The 13346-nt window shown below is 47.1% G+C and overlaps 1 protein-coding gene across 2 annotated transcripts in view; it reads right to left on the bottom strand.

The window, feature by feature from the left end:
- The window catches only part of LOC130384807 (dmX-like protein 1), a 43577-nt gene that overhangs the window by 4341 nt on the left and 25890 nt on the right, over nucleotides 1-13346 (bottom strand). For both annotated transcript variants that reach the window (XM_056593159.1, XM_056593160.1), the window contains exons 32-43: nucleotides 12433-12624; nucleotides 12035-12108; nucleotides 10032-10153; nucleotides 8719-8976; nucleotides 8148-8365; nucleotides 7713-7861; nucleotides 7392-7477; nucleotides 5412-5613; nucleotides 4532-4649; nucleotides 2704-2790; nucleotides 1986-2107; nucleotides 1221-1368 (exon numbers count right to left, since the gene is read on the bottom strand). In XM_056593159.1, the coding sequence (XP_056449134.1) occupies nucleotides 1221-1368; nucleotides 1986-2107; nucleotides 2704-2790; nucleotides 4532-4649; nucleotides 5412-5613; nucleotides 7392-7477; nucleotides 7713-7861; nucleotides 8148-8365; nucleotides 8719-8976; nucleotides 10032-10153; nucleotides 12035-12108; nucleotides 12433-12624 (1776 nt within the window). The remainder of the gene's footprint in view (nucleotides 1-1220; nucleotides 1369-1985; nucleotides 2108-2703; nucleotides 2791-4531; nucleotides 4650-5411; nucleotides 5614-7391; nucleotides 7478-7712; nucleotides 7862-8147; nucleotides 8366-8718; nucleotides 8977-10031; nucleotides 10154-12034; nucleotides 12109-12432; nucleotides 12625-13346) is intronic.

Raw genomic sequence — 13346 nt, 5'->3', positions numbered from 1 at the left:
TGAACTCAAAATGCTGTTCTAGACTACGTCTCCTTACCGCAATGCACAGTGTGTGTGTGTGTGTGTGTGTGTGTGTGTGTGTGTGTGTGTGTGTGTGTGTGTGTGTGTGTGTGTGTGTGTGTGTGTGTGTGTGTGTTTGCCACTGGCGGTGTACGGTCCGCCAATGACAAAGCTGGGCAACAACACCAAACATGACTCACAGTGGGCAGATTTCAAAAGGGCACCGCTATCATTACAAACACAATGCGAGCAGATCAATATTCACTGCAGACGGAGCCGCATGCAGGTTACGTCATCAGGGATTTACCGCACAAACAGCGAGTTCAGTTAAGATCCTGGAGGGGACATCCCAAAACACATTCTTCTTCAATTTCGTTGTGTGTGAGTTCAAGCTGAAACAGTGGGTTCACCTGCACTTTAAGACTGCTGTTACGGTTTTCAGACGGGTTGGATAGGCGCTATGTTAGTCAAATAAAGCAACCACTCTGCTGTATTGGGATGGCGAGAGAGGACTATTTAAAAGAATTTCTAGGCCGCATGGAGGCTACGTCATGGAGGCTACGTCATGGAGGCTACGTCATGGAGGCTACGTCATGGAGGCTACGTCATGGAGGCTACGTCATGGAGGCTACGTCATGGAGGCTACGTCATGGAGGCTACGTCATGGAGGCTACGTCATGGAGGCTATGTCATGGAGGCTATGTGACGGAGGCTATGTGACGGAGGCTATGTGACGGAGGTTGACTTTGAGGCTTTGTCCCGGAGGCTATGTCCCGGAGGCTATGTCCCGGAGGCTATGTCCCGGAGGCTATGTCCCGGAGGCTATGTCCCGGAGGCTATGTCCTGGCGTATGGGCCGCCCAAACAGCGAGTTCAGTTAGACCCTGGAGGGAAAACTGGGGACCTGATGACTGCTTCTAACTGAGCTACAAAAGACATGATCCTTTGGAAATCAGAGATGGAAGTCAACCTCACAACCTCTGTGGTTGGTAAGCCACGCTGCGAGAAATAATTACCATTAACTGAAGGACTTCCAAACGGAAGTCAGAAGGGTCGTAATCTAGCAACGTTACTACTGGGCCGTATGAGTAGAAGCACATCTTCCCAAGGAAATCGAGTAAGGGAAAACCCCATGAACTGAAGGCTGGCTGCAGAGCTAAAGAGCACAGAGACTGAAGACATCCACAGCTCCAGAGGGGAGGCAGATGGAGGGAGGCTCACCACGGAGGCCCCCCTGCCCGTCTGCACGCCTCCGAGCCAGGGCATGTTGATGGGCGTGCCGGGGGAACTGTGGGTGTACGGCGTGGTGCCGTGGAGCGTGCCGAAGTCGTCACGGGACTGGACCACGAGGAAATCATCTCCGCCCGTACTGGAAAGAGACAAAAAGGACAATGGACGTGAATTTGTTTTATCATTTGTTTTGTTTGTAAAAAGGGCAAAGATGATTGTATTGTATCGAAATACATTTTTATTTTGAGAAAAACTCAGACCGTTATGGCCGAATTAATGATGCAAATGGGTTCCGACGAGGAACATAGCAACAGCATGATTCTGTTGAGTTTGCTTCTGGGCAACAGCAGCAGCAACAACAGCAGCACAAGTTCCAAGCACACATACTTGTGAGCAGGAGGAAAACATTGCTGCATTCGGTTGGGGGATATTGGAAATATGAAAAAAAACAGACTGCTGCCAAGATTTCTTCTAGCGGAAATGTCTAACATGGTTCAGGTTTTTTTGGCTCTTTCTTTTTACTGTCAAAAAACTTCTCCATTTCTCTCTCACATCAATCAATCCATCCATCCATCCATCCGTCCGTCTATCCGTCTTTTGGGCATGTACCCACACAGTGAAGCCCCCCTCCAACCTGTCTCATACAAATAATAATCATTTCCAATACAAAAGTAGTGGTGTTTCGTATCAGCATTCATTTATGTGGTACCATAGGACACACACACACACACACACACACACGGGTGTTTCACTTACTTCTTGGCCTCCGGCTCGACATCTTCATCGATCCAGGTCAGGATCTGCGTCGCCAAGATGGAAGACACGTCCAGCTCCTGAATGTCATGGGTCGACGCCATGACCAGACAGTTCCGATTGGCCTGACACACACACACACACACACACACACACACACACACACACACACACACACACACACACACACACACACACACACACACACACACACACACACACACACACACACACACACACACATTGGAAGTGGAGGTTAGGAATGACAGAGGAGAGGGAGCAGAGTAAAAGGACACGATGGAAAGAGACAAAAAAAAAAAAGCCACACACGCACGAAAATGAAATTTGTTGACGCCTGGGAGGGAAGATACAACGTATTCTCCCCGCTCACTTTATGGCTGCGGTCATCCAGTTCACCGCAGTAAATAGTGACCTGAGGTGTGTGTGTGTGTGTGCTCGTGTGTAGGTTTGTGTGATACGCCAGTGCCTATGCTTTTACTTAATAAACCAGCCTGAGTATAATTTTATGATTACATAAATCTTCTGCATCTTCTTTAGTAGAAAAAAAATGAATAACACACAGCATATTATACATTAAATATAAATTAGTGTTAACCTAGGTCTTGGCGTTCAATGTACAAGTTGGGTAATTTGGGATTGAATGTGTGCGTTTCAATATTAGTGTTGGTGAGGTTGGCTGGCTGATCAACAGGCCCCGTACCTTATTGATGGCGAAGGCTGTGATGATGTCAGACTCTTTGTGGATGATGCGGGCTTTTCCCACAGCGGAACTCGAGTCTGTCTCCATCTGCAAAGCAACACACATCATCAACCCACTGACCTGCTGCATTGGTATTACAACCTCACCCACACATGTCCTAGTCAAAGTCCATGTAAAAGATGCAGATGACCTGCTGCATTGGTCCTACAACCTCACCAACACAAGTCCTACTTAAAGTGCCAGTAAAAGACCTGTTTTGCGCTGTGTTTATCTAGATGTGGCACACGCAGGAGTAGTGCATAAAGCGTGGCGTAATTCAGCAATGGGCAGTCAACTTAAAAAAACAACTCACAAAGAAACCGCCTGCAGCTAGACAGAAACCAAAATCCTAGGAGATGCACGCAGGCGTGCATCACATGATGTTTAGGGACGATACGTTCTAATGCCGTGAATTATGTCGGCCGTCGACCTATTCAAGGGGAAAGGGGCTTCGCCTTTGTGTGTCGGAAGGAATGAAGTCAAACTCCACATTAGAGAAGGCTAAATATGGCGGTTTGCCATTTCCACAGAACACATAATCCCCGTGGAATACAGATTTAGTGCGACAGCGTTGGGCTGGTTAATCAGAAACCATTCAGCTTCGTAGTCGGTCCTCCGGGAGACCTGGGTTAATTAACAACGAGCCGAGTGTAAAATGGGGTAGTTTGGAAGGGAGAGTGAGCCTGAGAGAGAGACAGAGAGACACAGACGGAGGGAGGGTGGGTGTTGGTGAGTGAGAGAGAGAGACAGTGAACGAGAGGGAGAGACGGAGAGAGAGTGAGCGTGAGAGAGAGAGACATGTATGGCTTTGTGGGCGTTCAGCTTCAGTCTGAGATGCATAATCAAGATGGCGCAATGTAAGATTAATTTCCATAGCTAACACGAACACAAAGTTCCAAGCCCCCTTGGCAATGACCCAGAACGGCGACTAGTGTGCATAAATCATGACCTACGCATTGTTCCACCAGCAGGCTCACGCTAGACATACGTGTAGCTCATCTACCGGGAGTTTGGCTCAGTCGACCGGACGACGCACATTTCCATCAAGACTTTGATTTTGCAAAAGCAGAACATTTGTGACTTAATTTCCCTGACTCCTTTGTTTCGTTTCCTACATTTATGCCTTATTAAACCAAAACCAAAAAACTAAAACTTACTCTCTCATTCTTCCGCCAACAGTTTTGACATCTACATTCATCAACAGTTCGGAAATTAAACGGTGAAATTGTCAGAAAAGCCCCAAAAACGTTCAGCCTTTTTCCCCCTGATTTCTTACTGCCTTGACCCCTCCATGCTCAGCTTGACCCCCATCCAACCAGCTGCAGTAGTAGTGGGAAGTTAGTAGTAGTTGGCAGTACCTGTTTTGATACCACCTCGTCCAACCCGGTGCATTTCATATTGTCAGTCTTCTCCTCAACCGACTTAATAAGGGGTTAGTGAAGCAACAGTGCAGACCACACATACACACACACACCCACAAAGACACAAACACAGACCCAAACACAGGGACACACCACATGAATGACAATGTGATTAGTTAAAGGAAAGAGACTAAACTAATATAAACAAATACATGCGGCGCGCATGCCATACAAACATGCACATTAGACTCCATCATTACAACATGGTTACATGTGTCGCTGTCCATGGATTGGGCAGATACAGCGATAGTGAGTCAGCGATGATGTCAATAGTGTTACGATGTCGTTGTTCTTGGAAGCGCTACGGCTAGCCTCTTCCAAAGACGACCCGTTCAGCAAGGCTAGTGTGCGGCGCCGGGCCGTCGTACCTCGTTGGGCCCTCGTTTCTTGGTGAAGATGTTCCTGATGAAGGTGTCCTGGACGTAGTCCTGCTTCACCAGGAACTGCCACAGCCGCTTCACCGGCAGTGCAGAGTGGTGCGCAGAGCTGGGGGGCAAAGAGAGGGCATGTGGATTTGAGCCGGCAATAAAATATATAAAATTAATAAATACAACTTCTTTATTCTACAGGGATTTGGGCCTGCGAGGAGGAGGGGGGGGTTAGAGGACTCCACATATCTGCTGCTAAAGGGCGAGACACATCAAACACACCCTGCCGCTCCACAGTAATTCCTAATGAAAGCACTACACTATGGTGGTAGATTAGAGCGGGCCGCTTGGGCTTAGAGGCCGGTTTAGAGTGAGACCCGCAGGGGGCGGCGGCGGCGGCGGCTAGGCAGGCGGGGTATCTGCCGCCGACAGCATGCTACAATCAAAACCAAAACCGCAGCGTATTATGTTAACATTTGTCTCCTTGCTCGAAGGGAATGTGCAAAAAAAGTCTGATGCAATCGCATAAAGTGCATTACTGTACTTTAGAAGATTGCTTTGGGAACAGTCGAGAGACAAGCCCCTCAAGGCCCTGGTAAGAACGAGAGAAAATGCACTCTGAATTAGCCGAGTTCAGCCGGCAGGTTTTTTGATCAGTTACCGTTTTGAAGACCTCCGATGACTAACTAATAGGAAGACGATGCTATGGTATACCGATTCAATTCTTTAAAAGCTTATCTGCCCACCATTCAATTTTATATTTAAACTTTAAAATGAGTATATAAGGTTTTAAAAGGTGGCGGCCACCAACAAAGGTCAATGTAGTCCCTACACTGCCCTTTGTGGGGCGCTATAGCATAAACTACACGGTAGTGTATACCTGAACGGCGTGTTGGAGGGTTCAAACAGAGCCTTGTGTCTGAGGAGGGCCGGCCCGGGGGCGGCCGTGTCCTCCTGGGAGAAGGTGACGATGTACTTGGAGGGAGGGCCTCCGTAGAGCTCCAGCCTCTTCTGCAGCACCTGCTCCCAGCACTGCAGGCTCTTCAGCGCCGCGTGGCACAGCGGCGAGCCCACGGGCAGATCTGCACGCGGAGCACAAAGAGTGAAGGCGACGCCTCATGTGCATACGCATGCATGGAGACAAAGGAGGCACGGGTGTACAAACAGAGAACCCTCATGACCAGAGTTGTTTAAGAGTGACACAACCACAAAGTGGCTTGGAGAATAAAACTAAAATAAAAAGGACTGATTTCAGTGCTCACCCAAAACGACCTTGTAAAAAGAATAAAAAAATTAAATATTATGTATTCAGCATTCACTCCAGCCCTGATTATACACGTCCCCTTTGTTTCAAATGAGAATTAGCTCTGTGTTTGTCGAGCTGTGTAGCAGCACCTATAGCCACTTATCCCTCCACATCGTGACCAGAACCGCCATCCACACAACCACTAGGAAACCGGATTTTAATGTGCGACAGACCACGATGTGTGTGAAGGGCACAGATAACGTGAGCAAGATCCGATACGGCGAAGCCCAAGTGTCCACATCTGGCGGTCAACGCGCACCAATGTGATCCATCAGCAGAGTCGCATTGAGACGACAAAGTGTAATCTAAGTAAAACCGTTCACCCATATTTTCAGACAAATAACCCCAAGTGGTCTATTATAGCCAAATAACCGACGAGGTTGTTTCACGTTGACAAACAACATTTGAAGGTGGGCTAAGCCTGGAAGCTAGAGGGCATGAAAGTGTCCCTGGACAGTAATCAGTCTGCCGCTATATCCTATGTCAAATATCACGGCCGAAATTAGGGAAACTCAATCAATCATGCACAAACACATCCGTATCCTAAAGTAAACGGAACGACGTTTGGTTCGGAACTGAGAATATTGGCATAGGCTTTAACATACATTTTCAGCATTAAATAATGAACATCTTTATTATTATGCCGGTGCTCTATGTACAAGACACTTTTTGGTGAGCGAGTTAACTTGATCAAGTTGGGAGCTCCAGTACTCAATAACTAGCAGTCCACTCCAATGGGCTATTACATTGGGAAGACTCTAGAAGATGACAATATGGTTGTGAAATCTTGTTTCTGTAAACTTGGTCGGCCATACACAGTAAAATGTTGTTCAATCCTGTTAAATCGTTGTGAGAGCACTGAGAACGTATTGAAAAGGAGTTGAAATATGTTTATGTAGGTCAATGGGGGTAACAAGGCCTCTTCTCGAGACAAAATAACCTGCTTTGCCGTGAATGACGCAAACTAAAAGCAAAAACAAATCTACCACTGTCACGATCTTTCAGCATTCATAATCACACAATACCAAAGTACTGTCCCATGAAAAGCCCTTGCATTTCATTAAAAATCAAAGTCAGCGGTGAAGGAACACGATTTATTTCCCCTCATATTGATGTGAAACTAAAGCCACTGTGGAAAACCACTGTCAGGAGAGTGAGTCTTTATTAAAAATAGGCTGACAAAAACTCAATTTCCTATGGATTTTAGCTAAGAACTACCCAACCCTTAATGTGCCAAGACATGTTTAATATCCAATGTATTCAACGAGCCAAAAATAATATGTTTTTATTTGAAAGTCAAACGATGAATCAATTAGGACGATTAGACAATCAGATTTACTAATCGTCAGATTAATCGACTGTCAAAATAATCCACAGCCGCAGCCCTCAATCAGTCACGTTTAGTTCGGCAGTGAAATTGTCTAATGTTAATTTACATGATGATGATTGACTCTCAGCTTTGATGCAATCAAGAGCATTCAAATTACAACCAAGCATCGCAGCCCATCTGCCACGCAATCAAGGGCTGTGTGTAGACGGTTGTCTGGTCCTTACCTATGAGGTCATGTCCGGCCATGGGATAGAAGGACTTTAGGTTGATCACAACCAGTTGCACCATCGCCAGACGCATCAGACACCAGCTAGAGGGGAAGGAGATACATTGTATATCAGGAGGTGAACAAGGGACCTTCATTATACTCGTTTCCTTCTAGAATCCACTCAGTGTATTTGTCCTTATTTAAGCCTAGGGTCACCCCTAACTGGACAGAAACATCCTCTCTCTCAAAAAAGGAAAAGGGTCTGAAGTAAAGCTATAAACTCTCTTCAAATAAGCCAATGGAGTTTGAGTTAACATTGCGTCACACCAGTCGTTACCTGTAGGAGTTGTTGTTGGAGTGCTCTCTCAAGGGGGAGTTGGGGTCGAAGATGTCCTCATAGTCCTCGTCATCGTCATCTTCGTCCTGGCTATTGTGACTGTCCTCCGAGTCGTACTCCTCCCGCTCCTCAGACGGCGGGAGGTGGGGCTACGGGAGCCACAACATCGGGGACAGAGAAGAACAAGCCTTTGATGAGGATGATGAAGGATTCCAAAAAGTACTGCAGCCAGAATCCTCCTTTTGTTATGGCTGACCAACATTCATTTGACTCTGAGAATACTTTACCTCATTACTACCAGCATTCATCTTATTGTATCAAAAGACAAGCGGTAGGAGAGTGTACATAAGAATGTGATTTAGAATTTCAGCAAAATATGCTGATCATCTTATTCAAGTGGTAAAGGCGGTGTGGTCCTATTTTCCTTGATGGTACCTTGGCAATAAGGTAGTCCCAAATGCTGAGGTCGGGCGGGACAAAGCGTTCCTTGAAGATGGAGGCTGCTTCCCGCTCCACTACGGAGGGGGAACGGAGGCTGGCTGGGCTGGCTGACCCCTCCCTCTGTAGCCCCGCCTCTTCCTTGGAGCTGCTGCGCGACGACATCATCCTGAAGCGCCTCGACTTCCTTTCTGAGCTGTCATTTGAAGGCGAATCTAAAGCCATCGGACAAAATAGTCTTTAACCGTGGATTTAGGCTCGAGTCCCATCCATCCTCTTCCCTATCCCTCTTTGCATGTTTGAAAGCTTTCTGAAGTATTGTTTATACAGAAAAAGAGGAAATTAAAGATTTGCTTCTTGAAACGACAGATTTGTGTTGGGCTGGTGCACCATTCGGTTCAGTTTCGTTATTAAGCGTAAAGTAACATCAGGCCTTCTCTCTGCAGGACAGGACCTTGAATTAGGACCTAAAAACTCCTGCTGACTATGACACACACACACACACACACACACACACACACACACACACACACACACACACACACACACACACACACACACACGGCACCTGGTGGGGAGAACGCCTGCGGCCCGTTGAGCCTCTCGACGACGGGGGTCTTGACCCCTCCCCCGAACACGGCCACCCACAGCCTGCTGTTGAGGGGGTGCGCCACGATGCGGAACAGCTCGTTGCAGGAGTGAGTGGCGAGGCCGTGGACGAACAGGCTGAGGTAGACGGCGGTGAGGATCTCACAGAGCAGCACGCCCAGACCCGGCTGGCTCTCCTCCCCGGCCGAGTTCAGCAGGCGGATCAGAGAGGCGATGCCTGACAGGAGAGGAGCCCAGCGGGGAAGAACGGGAGGGAGAGGAGGGATGGGATCCAGGAGAAAGGGGAATGACACGCAGGGTGAGTCAAAGTCAGTGATGGGTCTTGTGAGCACCAGACGTGTTGGGAGACCTGTTAAAAAGTACCCTTTGAGTGGGATCTGCGGTGCAATCCACCAGCAGATCTTAAGCGTTTCCCAACGAGCGCGGTAAAGCCACCCTCAATCACCTGCTCACAAGGCAGGGGGACGTTTTCCATCATCGTCGCTGGCCAAATAAAACCGACACAGCTGTGTGTTCCCGACTTGATTTCCCAACTGCTTATCTGAAGCCCATTTTAATTGAGATTGCGCCGGATGGAAACGTTAGCTTTTTCTGATGAATCATTTTCAAAGAGCCGTGGGGGATTCAAGCGGCACACAGGGTATCAGTGTGCGCAGATTGTAAAACGCCACCGAACCGTTTTAATATCTGTGCATATGCGCAATTGAAAAGCAGCACAATCTCAATTTGTAGCCTCCATTATAGTTAAACAAGTCCCTGGAAAGAGATTTACTGTGATGAACCGTGTCATTGTAGATGGCTAACTGACTGCTCATTCTGGGGGACAAAGACCCCCATTTTAGTTAGACACCACCCTGGTACAACCAAAACACAGGTTCCATTATCTCTCCAATTGCCCACCCAATTTGAGCCTTTTTGCTCCAAAAATACCAGAATGAGTTGCTTCGCATTCCTGGTTTTCATATGGGCTTGTTATCACGTCAGACACTCCGGGGAGTCTGATATTTTTAAGAAATCATTTTCCAGGTAATCACACCTTCTTCCTTGCACCTTCATATTCCTCTCCTTACAAAAACAAAATACATCATGTTCCCTTATTATGAAAGGATTATCAATGAAAAAAAGAGGTAGATCTCTCAAAACGGATGGATACAGAGTGCGTGTCTAAGCCCATATCAACAGTGAGTTCAGCCCAAAACACATGTGAGACCATGGGTGATGTGACGGCAGCGTTGAGCGGGGTTTGAGGCGACGGGCTCAGCCCTGATGTACCTGGCCACTGAGCGGGGGTGGTGTTGGGCTGCACCGCCTCGTCCATGCTGACGGTCCTCCCGGGCTGCCTCCCAGACAGCAGCACACTCTGGTACACGATGCCCGTGAACTGGTTCATTTGACTGAGAGCACACAAAGTGGAGCCAAACAAACAGACACCAGACTCAATTAGTGGGAAACCAAAGGAGACCGAAAAAGGAAGATTCGGTGGTAAATTGTTTAAATTGAAAAAGGGATGAGGTGGTGTAAATATGCAACGTGAAACTGTTCAAATGTTACAACTTTGTCTCAAAATTTTTCTATCAAACCGACGGCTAGACAATCTACCGATGCACTTGACTCGCATGCCCGCGAGACATGGATCAGAATCAGGTTCTACAAGGCAGCGATGCGACGGTTCTAACTGAAGACATCCAGTACGTCTTGAGAGGAATGTGCCGGCGCCATCCTCCAACAACCAAAGATCATAGAGCAACTGACACGAAAGGGATGGGTTGGCCGTAGAGGCCATAGGATGGGAGCTTGAATCCACAGGGAATCGTCTATGCCGCCCAACCCCCCCTCGAGAGAACACAGCCTCTCTCCCGCAGCCAATAAGTTCCCCTCAAAGAGTCTGCCACAGAACCAATTGGAATTCACAAGTCAGGAAGAATGGCTCTCCCCAAGGACGGAGGCGCCTAGGATGCTATTCCTGCCCTCCTCGCGTCACATCCAATTGCTAGACGCTCCTCTAGGGAGAAACCTTGACAGGGGGTCTTGGACGCTTTCAGCTCCGTGTCAAGAAAGAATCGTTCAACGTTGGCGGCTGTTCATAAGTGTCGATTAACATTTTAACAAAGGGATGCGGTGAACACACCAAGACATTGAGTGGTATGTGGATCACACTGAAAGCTCAGGTATTATACATGACCCAAGTGGCGTACACAGTGGAACTCCTTTAAAGACGTCGACTCATTCCACTTCATCACACACACACACACACACACACACACACACACACACACACACACACACACACACACACACACACACACACACACACACACACACACACACACACACACACACACACACACACACACACACTCGTTGAGTGAAACTCAACGAGTATGGTGATACACTGCGACTGCACACTCTCATTTTAATTACCATAACAAAGAGGGTGTTAAATTATAAATAGCTTTTTCAATTTAGTTAGTCTTCAAAACCCCGAAAAGGACGAGATTTGGAAGCTCCTCGAGCATGCGTGTGCGTGTGTCTGTGACCCCCCGCCAACGTGGAGGGTATACTAAAGTAAGTAAACAAACCAAAAAGTCGTCAACAACAAACTTCTTCATAATCACAGCTTTGTGACTGACGGGAGTTTCAAGTATCACTAGGCCAGAGAGTGCTATATAAAGTACAACCAGTCAGGGTTGCACTCGTAATAGGAAACAACCACTCCAAATCCTCGCTTCTCCCCTGTTTGACGCATACGGCATGCAGTCACAGGCAGCTCCACTACTAGGGCCTTACCGCCGGGGCTCTGAGGGTTACGGTTCGGTCGAGCAAGAGTTTAAGTCATTGCATAAAACTAGAGGATTTCTGACAGGACCGAAGAGGTTTCTCAGGCTTGTGGAAAATTCTGTTGACTTGCAGAACTGTCTGGAATGCATTTAATCGCTTGCCCAGAACCTGGTAAAGGATAGATAACACTTTGATCGATGAGATTGCAGCACTGGTTTCCATGGCCGCCCACAACTACATTTCTAATCGATTCTACCCCAAAACATGCTAAATCCAGCAACAGCAATATTATTCAGGAAAATTGCATGAATAGCAAGTCTGATGCAAACTAAAATAAGGATCAATGCACAGTTTGAATGATAATTAGTGTTAAAAAGTTAATGACGACGATCCCTTAAACTGGAAGGGACGTTGTCCCTAAATAAACCAAGTATAGAGCTTTAGAGATGTAGACTAGTGATACGGTCTCCTATGGTAGAGTGTTGGATGAGACTCACCTGTAGTGTCCATCACAGAGACATTGATAAATGCAGGCCGACAGCGATGCAGCCAGGGTGTGCATCACGTAAATCTAAGAAAACAGATGGGACAAAAACAGATATGCATCGGAAAGGGTCTCACTTTCTTTAAAATATACTAAACAAGGAAATGCACCAATAGAATACAAATGCTCTGTTTACTGTTATTTTAAACAAGTCCTACCGCTCCACCTTAAAACATTTCAAAGTTTCTCAGATGTGGAATGGCCATCTGTTTTCATCCTATTAAATAATGACTGGGAGTAAATGGTAATGGAAATTTCCATGGTTCGGTAAGCGGCTAACAATCCTAACAAGTACCCTAGGGGGTAATTGATGACAAGGTGAATTTCTCAGTGGGGATTTCAGGCTCTCACCTCGTTGTTGACTACGTCCGGGTGTGGAGGGGAGTCCAGGGAGGTAATGGTGTGTAAGATGTCTTGGGCCAGGTTGGTCAGGTGCACAATGGGATTGGCTACTACTGTCTTGGCATTGGCTGTGCAAGCCAATAGGAGTGGAATGGAGGCGGGTGGCGGGCAGGGGGCCACGGGCGATTGGATGGACTCGTCCTGTGGGATAGAAATGTGAGTCGTGCTGGGAAGATGACATTGTGTGTCAGCACGTAGTTGTCATCCAAGAAAGTAAAAAATAGTAAAACACATGAATACATTGCACTGCCAATGTCTAGAGTCAGTATGAATACCTACCCAAGTAGGATTAATAGTATATATGCAATACCCATTAACGTTCCCTCATTGGCTAAATACATCAAATATAATAAACGTATATACAATACAAAGCATCGGGGTGATCATGTCTAGCTCAACTGACGCAGGGCGTCAACACTGCCAGGATTCAAGCTTTTATTCACACTGGGGCCACCCATACTATGAAGGTGCATGCACTCAGTTACTGGACCATAAAGGCCTCGAGCAAATGGCCAACACAGCTTCCCTCGAAAACAACCAGAAAAACCTGCAGACTCGGTTATACAATACCCCTATTCCCAGGTGGCCTTTGTATGACTTGTCGTTCCCATGCCACTCGAAAGATATCATGTTTTTTTGCTCAGAATTTCCCCCGGAGTGGTAAGAGTAAGAAGACTCTTTGTTTGTCACTGCACAAACGACTTTAAGTACTATACACAAAATGAAATCTCTGGATTTAACGCAGCAGTAGGAGAAGTGTGCAGCCGCAACGCAGCGCCAAATAGACCAACATCAGGTCCACTGCCTACTGCCTAGGTCAAGGGCACCGGCAGGAGCATGGACCAGGCACGGACGTGTTTTGG

The sequence above is a fragment of the Gadus chalcogrammus genome, chromosome 6 (genome assembly GCF_026213295.1).
Source record: "Gadus chalcogrammus isolate NIFS_2021 chromosome 6, NIFS_Gcha_1.0, whole genome shotgun sequence".
NCBI classification, from domain to species: domain Eukaryota; kingdom Metazoa; phylum Chordata; class Actinopteri; order Gadiformes; family Gadidae; genus Gadus; species Gadus chalcogrammus.
The sequence above is the reverse complement of the archived record's forward strand: the minus strand, read 5'-3'. Positions and strand labels throughout refer to the sequence as shown.